Source organism: Oryctolagus cuniculus, chromosome X (genome assembly GCF_051225735.1).
Source record: "Oryctolagus cuniculus isolate XC-2025 breed Fujian yellow rabbit chromosome X, ASM5122573v1, whole genome shotgun sequence".
NCBI lineage: Eukaryota > Metazoa > Chordata > Mammalia > Lagomorpha > Leporidae > Oryctolagus > Oryctolagus cuniculus.
The window spans coordinates 26,581,015-26,593,932 of NC_142888.1; the positions used below are offsets into that span (position 1 = coordinate 26,581,015).

At 38.1% G+C, this 12,918-nt stretch overlaps 1 protein-coding gene across 13 annotated transcripts in view; it reads left to right on the forward strand.

Moving 5' to 3' along the window:
- USP9X (ubiquitin specific peptidase 9 X-linked) overlaps positions 1-10,639 on the forward strand; it is a 192,951-nt gene extending 182,312 nt beyond the window's left edge. For 7 of the 13 annotated variants that reach the window (XM_070067484.2, XM_089324380.1, XM_051827694.3 and 4 more), the window contains 6 exons: positions 325-545; positions 627-715; positions 7,164-7,320; positions 7,461-7,721; positions 8,027-8,122; positions 9,045-10,639. In XM_070067484.2, coding sequence (XP_069923585.1) covers positions 325-545; positions 627-715; positions 7,164-7,320; positions 7,461-7,721; positions 8,027-8,122; positions 9,045-9,182 — 962 coding nt within the window. In that variant the 3' untranslated portion in view covers positions 9,183-10,639. The remainder of the gene's footprint in view (positions 1-324; positions 546-626; positions 716-7,163; positions 7,321-7,460; positions 7,722-8,026; positions 8,123-9,044) is intronic. The other 6 variants (XM_089324381.1, XM_070067487.2, XM_008272506.5 and 3 more) reach the window with 1 other exon arrangement.
- The last annotated feature ends 2,279 nt before the right edge of the window (positions 10,640-12,918 follow it).

Below are 12,918 nucleotides of genomic sequence, written 5' to 3' on the forward strand. Positions count from 1 at the left end.
TTAAATGTAATTATAAAGATGTTTGGGGATAAAATAAAATGAGTCTAAAGAGTCATGTATCTTTTTCACATGTTTACTAGGCATACTTTATAGCTAAGTGACAGCTATAGCTAAATAACAGTGTTGGTATTTGAATTTTGTATTCCATCACCTGTAGCTAATCACTTCAATGGCTATTACTTTCTTCATATTGATTAGGAAACTTGATTTAAAATGTTACTTTCACCCTGTGGATTTTTTTCTTTTTTTAAGAAAAGTATGTTGTATGGTTGTTCTGGTGAGAAGCTTACTAGTTTTTTCATTGATGACAAATCTGTATTCTAGGTAATCCTCCCCTTCCCAATCCTTTTGGTGATCCTAATTTGTCACAACCTATAATGCCAATTCAGCAGAATGTGGCCGACATTTTATTTGTGAGAACAAGTTATGTCAAGAAAATCATTGAAGACTGCAGTAACTCAGAGGAAACAGTCAAATTACTTCGTTTTTGCTGCTGGGAGAATCCTCAGTTTTCATCTACTGTCCTCAGTGAACTTCTTTGGCAGGTTAAAGGAAAATAAACATTTATATATTTCTATAATTTGATTTGTTATTCCTGTAAGTTATTCACCATGTCTTGTTTTTAGGTTGCATATTCCTACACCTATGAACTCCGACCATATTTGGATCTGCTTTTGCAAATACTGTTGATTGAAGACTCCTGGCAGACTCACAGGTGGATACTTTCTGTTACTGTAGTAATTAGGCTTGCCCAGGTGTTAGACATAAATGACAGTCAAAACTTTTTTAAACCTCTTGGCACTCTAGTGAGTATTTTATCTTAAACAGAAACTTAGCACAAGGGTAAATAATAAATTACCATCCTTCCCCTCACATTTTTACTCTTCCCTCATTGCCCATGTTTTTCTTCTCTTTTTTTCTTTAAGGAAAAGTAACAAGCTTTTGGTAAACATTTGAATCTCACTAATGTTGCTATAGGATTATTTTAGTATTAATTACGTTACTTTTAGAATTGGTCGCATGGTTAATTAGCTAAAGACAATTTTTAGGTAAGTACATTTGACCCTTGAACATCTAAGGTTTGAGCTATGGGTCTATTTATATGCAGGTTTGAGTATTTTGGAGTTTTTTTATTTTTTGAAATTTGCAACAATTTGAAAATACTTCCAGATAAGCCATGTAGCCTAGAAATATTTTTAAAAAGTTAAGAAAAATTGGATCTGGCATTGTGGCACAGAAGATTAAGCCACTGCCTGCAATGCCAGCAGCCCATGTGAGTGCCTGCTCCAGTCCCAGCTGCTTTACTTCCAATCCAGCTTCCTGCTAATTTGCCTGGGAAAGGAGCCACAGATGGCCCAAATACTTGGGCCCCTGCCACACACGTGGGAGACCCAGATAGAGTTTCAGTTTCCCAGCTTCACTTCAGCCTGGTCCAGCTCCAGCTGTTCTGGCTATTTGGGGAGTGAACCAGAGAATGAAAGATCTCTCCCTGCCCCCCCCCCCTTTCTCCCTCTCCTCCTCTTTCCCTCTAAGTCTGTAGCTTTGCCCAACTATTTGAATGGCAGAGTTAGAGGCAGAAACAGAGGGAGAGAGATCTTCCATCTGTTGGTTCACTTCCCAAATGGCTGTAACTGGGCCGATCTGAAGCCAGGAGCTTCATCTGGATCTCCCACTTGGGTGCAGAGTCCAAGTACTTAGGCCATCTTGCACTGCTTTCTCAGGCCCATTAGCAGGAAGCTGGATTGGAAGTGGAGCAGCCAGGACTTGAACTGGCACCTATACGGGATGCTAGTACAGGTGGCTTTACCTGCTATACCATAGCACCGGCCCCAAAATAAATAAATTTAAGAAAACTGAAGGTATGTCAATGCATGAAATGATGTTGATATAGTCTGTTTTATCATTTACTACCATAAAATATACACAAATTTATTCTAGCAGGTTAAATTTACCAAAACTTAACCACATACAGACTGCAGTATGGCACCATTCATAATCATAAGAAATGTAAACAAGTATAAAGATGCAAAATTAAATCAAACTGCATAAAGTTAGTAATTTTGTAGCTATTTCCTGTTGCTGTGCCATAAACTTTTTTTTTTTAATTTTAATTTGTTTGAAAGGCAGAATTATGGGAGAGACAGAGATCTTTCTTCCATCTGCTGGTTTACTCCCCAGATGGTGGCCACAATGGCCGGAGCTGGGCCAGGAACTTCCTCTGGGTCTCCTACATGGGTGGTAGAGGTCTAAGCATTTGGGCCATCCTGTGCTGCTTTCCTAGACACATCAGCAGGGAGATGGATCAGAAGTGGAGCAACTGGGACTCGAACCAGCACCGATATGGGATGCTGGTGTCACAGGTGGTGGCTTTACCAAAACACTACGGTGTTAAGTGTTTAGAATGTCCTCTTAAAATGCCATGTGACTCTTACCATGTATGCATGAGGAGTTACTTTCTCCAGTAAATTACATATCACAGTACAAAGTGTTCTCTTGCAGTTCTGTGTATTTTTCACCACAGAGAATACAGGAGAAAAATAGATGTTAATCAACTATTTATGTTACCAGTAAGACTTTCAATCAGCAGCAGACTGCTACCAGTTAATTTTGGGGGGAGTAAAAATTACATACAGATTTTCAACTGGGGAGGAGATTGGTGCCCCAACCAGTATTATTAAAGTGTTAGGTCTGTGTTCATTATTATGGTCCCTTTCTTCGTAGTAGCTGTGTTCTATAAAGGCACTGTAAAAATTGAGTTAGCAAATACCGAGCCATTGTTCTTAGAAGGAAATTAGGTTCCTATGATCCTCTCTACATTTTTGTGAACCAATCAATACACATAACCTCGCTTTATGTGTTTCTCTTTAAAGGCACCTCATTTAATATATGTTGTTGACTCCTTCATTGCACTCACAGAGCCCACAGTACTTTTAACTTTTCTAATACACATTCTCCATAAGATGCATCATAGCATCTTCCGTGCTTAGGAACAGTAGACAACACTTCAGCAGTACATGCTTAGGGGCCATTTTAAACATTGAAATCACCAACAGAAAGCACAAGTGTGTGGGAAATGTGGCACTACAGAAGACAGCAAAGGAGGACACTGGTTTATAGTATCAGCTGAAACCAGGCTGTGCCTGACTTTGACTTCGGGTAGGAATGTGCACATTGGGGAACTAAAATTTTTTGCTAATCTGCACATATCCACAAATAGCCAAAAATGCACCTTGAGTGTTGATTTTAAAATTATGAATGAAATTTAAGAAGTAGGCAAAATCACAAGTACAAGATCCATGAAAAATGAGGATCAACTAAAATTATTTTTCACTATGAAAAGTTGCGAGTGCTGGCTTTTGGTTTTTAGAACTCAGTTTCTTCAACTTAACTAGCCCTCCAACTTCCCCCAGAATTATTCTATTTGTTTTTTTGCAATAAAAGCTTACTGCACTGCCTTTGAGTCAAACAATCTTTAGTAAATTATGAACTTAGTTGACAACTCTATCAGGCTTTAAAACTTCCTTCCCAAGAAGGGGCCATCAAAGAAGGAGGTACCTTTCTCTGAATGGAGGGGAGAACTTCCACTTTGACTATGGCCTTATCTAAATAAGGTCGGAGTTGGTGAACTCAAGAGGCTTCCATAGCCTTGGCAGCTCATGACAGGAGCCTCAGGTGATTACTGATATCATAAATAAGAGTGGTAATTATTAAATCAACAAGAGGAGTCACTGTGCACTTGCTCCCTGTGTAGGACCTCTGTCCTTAATGTGTTGTACTATGAGAATTAACAATAAAACTACTACTCAAACAGTACTTTATACTTTGTGTGTCTGTGTGGGTGCAAACTGTTGAAATCTTTACTTAGTATAGAATTGATCTTCTGTATACAAAGATAATTAAAAATGAATCTTAATGAAGAATGGGATGGTTGGCAAATAGGAGGGTAGTTATGGGGGGAAAACTGCTATAATACAGAAATTGTACTTTCAGAATTTATATTTATTAAATAAAAGTTTTCTATAAAAATCATTAATCAAAAGAATAAAAAATTAAAACTTCCTTCCCACATGGATGATAGTATAAATTACGTAGTAGATTGCCTCCCATCTGTTTAATATAAAAAAACAGAAACTAGAAAACAGGTCCTGTACAAACACAGTACTTATAGAGAAGTTTAAATCTTGAGTGTTATTGGGAATTGCAAATGCCAGAATTCATGAATTAGTATTTTCAAATTTATCATCATAGATTTCAAATAAATTAATATTGTACAAATATCATTAAACCAGGTATCAGTTTTCTTGAGGCACAAAATTTAGTAGTTCACACTACAACCATCTACTTCAGCCAGCATTCAGCACCCCTCTCGAAGTATTTGAAACTCAATTCTAAATTGACTTTATAATGAAATCCAACTTTTACTGTTTTCTTTCTCAAGATGTTATTAGCGTTACGCTTGTAACTTTAAATCAGTCACATCTTAGCTCTCGTTAGAATAGTTGATAATGGTGAAAGTGTACATGCTAGATTAAGTGTGGGAAAATCAATTTTTGTACAAGTGTAATCAGATTAGTAAAAATGTGGATCATTGGCCCAAGCCTGAAACTAATTTCTCATACTAAGCTTTTGGTTGATGGAATAAACAGGTTTCATATATTTATGGAGTGTCTGCCATCTGCTGACACTGCTAAGCATTGTAGAACAAGGCAGATAAAGATAGTATTGATAAAATGGCATTTGAAAACAGCTAATACTAGTGGGACAAAAATGCGATATGGCAAAAATAATTTAACACTTGACAATACTGAAGGTAAAAACAACATAAGCAGTTTTTCGGATTAAACAAACAGCATGAAGCCTAGATGTGGTTGATTTGTCTCAATTTTTATTAAGCTTTATGAGATTGCTGAATTTAAAAAAAGAAAAAAAGATCGGAGGCCAGCATTGTGGCCTAGCGGGTTAAGCCACCATCTGTAGCACCGGCATCCTACATGGGTGCCGGTTCGAGTCACAGCTGCTCCACTTACAATCTAGCTCACTGTTGATGCACCTGGGAAGGCAGCAGAGGGGGGCCCAAGTGATTGAGCCCCTGCACCCATGTGGGAGACCAGGAAGAGGCTCCTGACTTCCACCTAGCCATTTGGCAAATGCAAAAACAGATTTTTATTTGAAAGGCAGAGTTTACAGAGAGAGATCTTCCATCCCCTGGTTCACTCCCCAAATGGCCACAACAGCCTGGGCTAGGCCAGCCCAGAACCAGGAGTGGGGAATTCCATCCAAGTCTCCCCTGTGGGTGGCAGGGGTCCAGACACCAGGGCCATCTTCCACTGCTTTCCTGGGTGCATTAGCAGGGAGCTGGATTGGAAGTGGAACAGCTGAGACTAACTGGTGCTAAAATCGGATGTTGGTGTTAAAGATGACAGCTTAACCTGCTGTGCCACAAGCAACACACCTCTCCAACAGTAGATTTCATGGATACATGTAATGGGGGGGGGGGGGCTTGCTTTTTGGATTAGAACATTCTGTAGTAAAATATATAATGCACATAAGAATTTTTAAATTCTGACTATCCAGATTGGATTTTTTTTAATTGAGGTAAAAACTTCAGGGACAGACATTGGGTACAGTGGTTAAATTACCCACTGCAGCTCTACTTCCTAGTAAAGCTCTAGCTCTGCTTTCTGTCACGGTTCCTGCTAGTGCTCACCTGCGAGGGAACAGGTGAGAACACAAGTACTTCAATCCCTGCCACCCACGTGGGAGACCCAGATTGAGTTCCTGGGGCTCCTGGCTGTGGAAGGCATTTAGGGAGTAAATCGCAGCAGGTAGAAGGTCACCCCAACTCCCCTACCTTTCAACTTGGAAAGATAAATACAGTGCCATAAAGGAACTGATTTTTTTTTTAATTCATCCATTTTAAAGCATACAATTTAGTGACTTTTTGTATATTTACAACATTGTTGCAGCCCCTACCACATCCAATTTCAGGATACTCTGCTATCCCAAAAGGAAACACAGTAGCCAATTAAGCAGTCACTCCCTGTTCTTGCAGCCTCTGACAGCCACTAATCTATTTTCTGTTTCTGTGGATTTGCCTGTTCTGGACATTTCATAAAAAATGTAACTCTACAATATGTGCCCTTTGTGTCTGGCTTCCTCATTTGGCATAATGTTTTCAAGGCTCATCCATGTTGTACCATGAATCAGTGCTGCTTTCCTTTTTATGACTGAATAGCATTCCATTGTATCGAAATAGATATGTCTTTACCACATTGTTTACTGGCAGGTAATGTTTTTAATACAATAAACCAAGGTGTATTTTTGACACTACAATCATTTTTTAAATTATTTAAGGGAAAAACAGAAATGTTATTCTGCTACAGTTTGTCAGGAACTGAAATGAAACTCTAGGTTATTGATAAATCAGCCAAATTATACTGTTGCTGGTAAAAATCTTTTGCCTACTGTACATTCCCATTATTAGAATTCAGATTAATTCTCAACTTCAAAATTAGATCAGTTGCCAGTACTATGACTCAGTGAGTTAAAGCCATGACCTGCAGTATCAGCATCCCATATGGGTGCTGGTTCAAGTTCTCCCTGTTCAACTTCCGATCCAGCTCCCTGCTAACGTACCTTGCAAAACAGTGCAAGATGATCCAAGTCCTTGGGCCCCTGCACCCATGTGGGAGACTGAGGAGAAACTCCTGGCTTCAGCCTGGCCTACCCCTGATTATTGGGGCTGTTTGGGAAGTGAACCAATCACTTGTTTCCTAGTCACTGGATCCTAACACCCTTAGAAATGCAGTTTTATAAAAGGAACTAAAATTATTCTCAACTAAAGCAGCTGTAAACTTAGTTGTTAGTTAACTTTCTTAAAGATTATATTACTCTGGGGTTTTGAATTTGCTTCAAGTACTGTATTTAAATTACCTGCTTATCAAAATCATTTTGGTTGCTAATAAGTAAGAGCATGGACTCTGCAGTCACGCTGCTAGACCCTACTAGCTGACCTGAGGCAAGCTGTTCAGAGATCTGGTATGACCTGCTATCTAGGGTTGAACGACAAAAATCAGACATTTATTGAGTGGCATGTAGTAGACACAATAAATACTAGCTGCTGTTAGATTTTAGTTTTTATTTTACATTTGGTTCTCTTTCAGAATTCATAACGCACTTAAAGGAATTCCAGATGACCGAGATGGACTCTTTGACACAATCCAGCGCTCCAAGAATCACTATCAAAAGAGAGCCTACCAGTGTATAAAGTGTATGGTAGCTCTCTTTAGCAATTGTCCTGTTGCTTACCAAATCCTGCAGGTGAGGATTCTCATAATTTTGTAGAAATCTGAATCAAATTTAAGGATTCTGTTCAGGAGAATCATGAGAATTTGCACTTGTCATTAAGTGAGCTAATATATTCCAAATCCTCACACATATGGTTTTATTTTCTTTTGAAGGGTAACGGAGATCTTAAAAGAAAGTGGACCTGGGCGGTGGAATGGCTTGGAGATGAACTTGAAAGAAGACCATACACTGGCAATCCTCAATACACTTACAACAATTGGTCTCCCCCAGTGCAAAGCAATGAAACATCAAATGGTTATTTCTTGGAGAGATCACATAGCGCTAGGATGACACTTGCAAAAGCTTGTGAACTCTGTCCAGAGGAGGTAAAAAAAGCCACCAGTGTGCAGCAGATAGAAATGGAAGAAATCAAAGTAATTTTTTACTTTATAGGCCAGTGTTTATGTATTAATGATAGTGTGGGAAAATTATGTCACGATTCTATTTGCTCTAATGTTTATGTCATTCTGTGTTAATGAGGGAGCCTTCTTCTGGAGAAATTTCTTTAAAATTATCTGAAATGTTTTGGACAGTTTGTTTTTTCTATTGCTTTATCTGCAGTGAAAAAAGATTTAATGAATCTGTTTTGTAGATTTTAAAAACTTATGTCAAATAGAGAAGGTTAAAAATGAACTTGAATTTGCCTACATTATTTTTTGTCATTAAATTTTAAAATTAGGAGCCAGATGACCAAGATGCCCCAGATGAACATGAGTCACCTCCACCTGAAGATGCCCCTCTATACCCCCATTCACCTGGATCTCAGTATCAGCAGGTAAATAGGGATCAGCTTAAGGATGGCTAACTAGGATCAGAAGAGGAATGGTGGGGTTGACATTGTGGTACAGCAGGTTAAGCCACCATCTGCCATGCTGACATTCCATATTGGAGTGCCGGTTCAAGTCCTGGCTATGCTTCCAGTCCATCTCCCTGATAATATGACTAGGAAAGCAGCAGATGATGATCAGAGTGCTTGGGCTCCTGACTTTGGCCTGTACCAGCCCTGGCTATTGTGGCCATTTGGGGAGTTAACCAGCAAATGGAGGATAGATTGTGTGTGTGTGTGTGTGTGTAAAACTCTCCCTTTCAAATAAATTATAAGTCTTTTAAGAAAAGAAAAGGAATAATTAGCATGTTTGAAATTGCCCCTGTGGTATTTTCTTTAGTCACAGTTTGTCATCAACATAAAATATTAATCATTGTATAGTACAAAGAATTATGGCATTTCCTGTTAGGCTGGTCTATAAGTGGGTTCCAAAGACACTACAGTATGGCATTGAAGTGTAGATCCTTGGCCCCAGATTCCAATGACAGTAAAAATTACTGGAAATAAATGAAGAGTCCATCAGATTTCTATGGGCAGTAAACTATAAAAGCATAAGTGAATTGAAGGGGCTCACAGTCCCTTGGAAGAACTACAGTCCTGAATGTACAATTGCATGGATCTAATGCAGCCCGGAACGATAGATACCTTGAGACATTCAGACATTGTTTGTTATATTTCAGGGTATAAATAGAAGCATACTGAGAAGTGCGTATTCACCATGTTTGCTTAGTATGAGTTCGAGTGTAAAGCTTAAAATCTTGGCTGGTGGGAAGGTACAGAACAAGTCAGAACACTTGCAGGGTTCCTGTCTTTAAAAAGGTTAAGGAACCAAATCTACGTTTTAACCTGGAGATCTCTTGTTCCCTCCTAGAATAACCACGTGCATGGACAGCCGTATACTGGCCCAGCAGCACATCACATGAACAACCCTCAGAGAACTGGCCAACGAGCACAAGAAAATTATGAAGGCAGTGAAGAAGTGTCCCCACCTCAGACCAAGGATCAGTGAAATGCACATAATGAACTGGCTCCATCAAGACTGTGCACCCAGGCCTTACAGTCCAACATTTTTCTGTGTCTGGCTAATATTTAAAACTAGAAAAACTATTCCTAATCAACATGGAGTGGAGAGTTTATTCACTGTCTTATCTGCAGAAATTTGCTGTCAATATATAACCCGCCTGCAGTGGAAAGTGTATAGTGTTTTGTAATAAATGGCCTGATGCTAATGTGTAAATGGCAAAGGTGTATATAGTATATTAATGTTTGACTGTTAATTCTTAAGCAAGAAACTTTTTTCTTGATGAGACTCACAAATCTACAAAAACTACAAAAGTTACTTTTCTTGTTATACCCACTGCATTCTGCAACCAGTGTTGCCTGCCTCGTGGCAGTTGGATCAACTTCTTTACAAAAAAACAAAAAAAATAAACCAACAGCAACAAAACAGCCCATCCATGTCAGCTACACCAATAATTTGATGTTAATTCTTTGCCACTGGAGTCAGTTTTATTAAGAGCAATGTAAGGCTGATAACCTTTAAATTATTTGGTTGATGTGGAAAATTGGTGATGTAACATTGTTTCTAGATTTTTTGTTGCCTTTTTATTCTGATATTAGGTTAATCACTTTGAAGCTATAGTTAATGCTGTAACATTTAGCATGGCTTCACACCAGGTTAGTGTAGCCAGTGAGGAAAAAAATTACCATAATGACAGCAGTTGTCCCAAAGTGACAGCTGTATCGCTCAGAGCTTTTCCTTTGTACACCTAGAATATAAACAATAAAAGGAGGGGAGAAACGTGACAGGCGGTTTGCAGTCGCACATATGTTCCTTATAATGTTTGACAGCTCAGTCTTGGGTGGGATAAAGAACACTCAGGCATCACTCATGAGAATTGTAAAAGATTGAAAACAAATATGCAAAAAGTTGCTATGCCAGGATGCTGGAGCGTAATAGAAGACTGTCTTTGGTGTGCTTGTTTTGTTTCTTTGGTAGAGCTTCTTAGGTGAATCTTCTAAAACTTTCCTTCTGCTGGATCCCAGTGACGTGGAAGTCATCAGAATCCCTCAGTACTCGGAGTACCTCTGCACCAAGATGTCTGGCTGATTTTCTGCTCAGTCACAATTTTACTTGAAAGCAAGAATTGTCCTAGCTCCTTTTCCATTACTCTAAAAATCTTAACCTTCAAAGCAGGGTCTAATTAAAGAAACTACTGGTTAGTTAATATAATTGAGGTATCACAATTTCAGAATAAACATTTGATTAAAGAAAAGGAACTCATCGGTTAATACTGTATTTAAAAGAGAATTGGTAACTTGAATGTGTAATTTTTGGAACCTGTCTAAAAACCAAATACCCCTGCAAACAGATACAGCCCACCCTATTCTATTTAAATATTTTGCTGTTTTATTTTATAGAAATTATTTTGCTGAATTCACAAATAGAATTTGATTTAAGAAGAACTTTTTGTCCTGTGGTGTGTTTTTGGTTTTTTGGTTACTTTTTTTGTCCTGTTATTTATTTTTTTAAGGACTACATATTAAAATTCTGTGCATGGCATGCCTAGGCATGACACTGAATTCAGAATTTCAGTCACATTGAGTTTTTGCACAGAAAGATTTGACCTTTGACCCTTTACTAAAGATTTCGAGAAAGCAGGATGTTGACACTGTAAAAGTTTCCTAACATTATCAATCTTGTACTTTTTGTATGGTTTTTATATACATGTATATTTAATGAGCACAAGCTTGGTTGTATTTTTTACAATTCAGTTAATAGGAAAACGTGTTGTCAAAAGGCTGTAGTTGGAACTGAACGAAACAAAACTGAGCATTGCATTATTTTGTGATTAAAAGGGGCAGGTGTTTAAGATAAAGCATTGGGTATCTTATTTGCAATACTCTATAGCCAATCTGTGCTTCTAGGTTTTCTGTAATATTAGGAAGTGTTGACACCAGATAGGTTCTGTTTTTGTGTTGAGTATATTACATCAGAATTTTTGTTTTAAGTTTCAGCAAAAGTCATGGACAGTGTTTGTGATTCCAACTGATAGTTCCTTGACTACAAGCTTCCCCTGTTGTACAAGTTACCATTGTCGAATACACCATCTCGCTGTTAGAGGTGATTTACTTCCTGCTCCTTAACAAAAGATTGTAATAACTTGAAAACTTCAGTGACTTTCTAGATAAGAAAAACTTGCCATCTTAAAAGGCTGTGAATTTTTCCTCTTGGAGGGAGAAGCCCAACTTTGGTTGCTTGGCATTGACAAGCCTCCTGCCAGATGAGGACTTGTGAGCCATTTCCCCTCTGTTTTGACCAGGAGCAAAGGAAAGTGAGCAGTTATTTTTGTTTGTGCAAATTATTTTCTATATTTAACTTCTTAAGCAAGTATTAGTAATGTATAACTGGAAGTTTTAACATGCATGTAACTGTAAGAGCAGTGTAGTGATTTTGAGGTCTTTTTCCAAAGGTAAAATGGCACATTTTAAATTTCAAGTCTTTGAAGTGCCTAAAGATTGTTTAATTCTCCCTCAGCTGATGTTTTGAGCCATATATTTCCTACTTATGTTTGTTGCAGAATCACTAGTCTTCCTTTGAAAGAAACACCCTTAGAATGTAAATGGCATGATGAGAATCTGTTAAAGAGGGAAGATACTTGTAAAATGTGTGAATTGCGGGCTTTGACCTGTTGGAGCTAAGTATTTCAATGCACAACTTGGTAAAAACCATATTGCTGCTGTTTCTAAACCCTCCACCAACCAAATTTTCATGTTTAGCACTGTAGAGGCAGAGATAAGAACATAATCATATTTGGAGGTTCTTTCCTTTTGTGATTTTTTTTCTCTCAGTGATAATTTCCAAGTTTTGTGTCTTTTAGCTCCTGTGTATACAAATTTAGAATTATTAAAATGTTTTCTATTTTTTTCATGATTAATTTTCATTAGTGGATGATGAACTGAAGTCTTTAATCAAACCTAGTATTGGTTTAACTATGAGGAGCCCTTTTTATTTGAACCACATTTGTAAATGAAAGCACCAGCCTGTGAATATTCAGATGAGTAGTCCTCCGTTTTTTAGTATTTTTCCAGCTTATGTACAGTCATGAGCTATTTTACTTAACCGAATTTTCTGCTTGCTTTGGTGGGTATATCCTATCTTCTTTGGAATAATAACTGGTTAAGAAAACTGCCTTTTCACTTTAAATGCCTGGGTCAGGTCTCATCTGAAGGTACTGTCCCTACTGGAAAGCAACACTTGCCTCCCCACAGCGTTTCCAAGAACAAAACCATTCAGTGCTGATTGCGTGGCAGGGCTTGGCTAGAACTGGCCCTACACCTACAGGAGTGTTTAGTATTTGAAACTAATGTTTTGGGAGTGATAATCACTACAGAAGTGCTAAATGTGTCAAGAACTCGCTGCCAATTGATTGTATTTATAACAGTTACTTTGTTTGCAGAAGTGTAGCACTTTTCCTCCAAATTTAAATCAGAAAAGAGGGGGAAAGTGTGCCATACTTTAAAGTTGCGGATGAGCAGAAGTTTTACTTTGAAATTGAGATTTCCAAAAGGAAACTTACCACCCAGTTCACACAGTTAGCCTTGTCCCAGCCAGCAGGCTCATGGGAAGATTGTCCACAGTTTCTCAGATGTAGCACATACACATAAAATAACTTTATAAATTACAGTATGCGTTCCTCTTGTTTATTAAAAATATTTTCTAGACAGAAGGTAAAGTAAGGGTG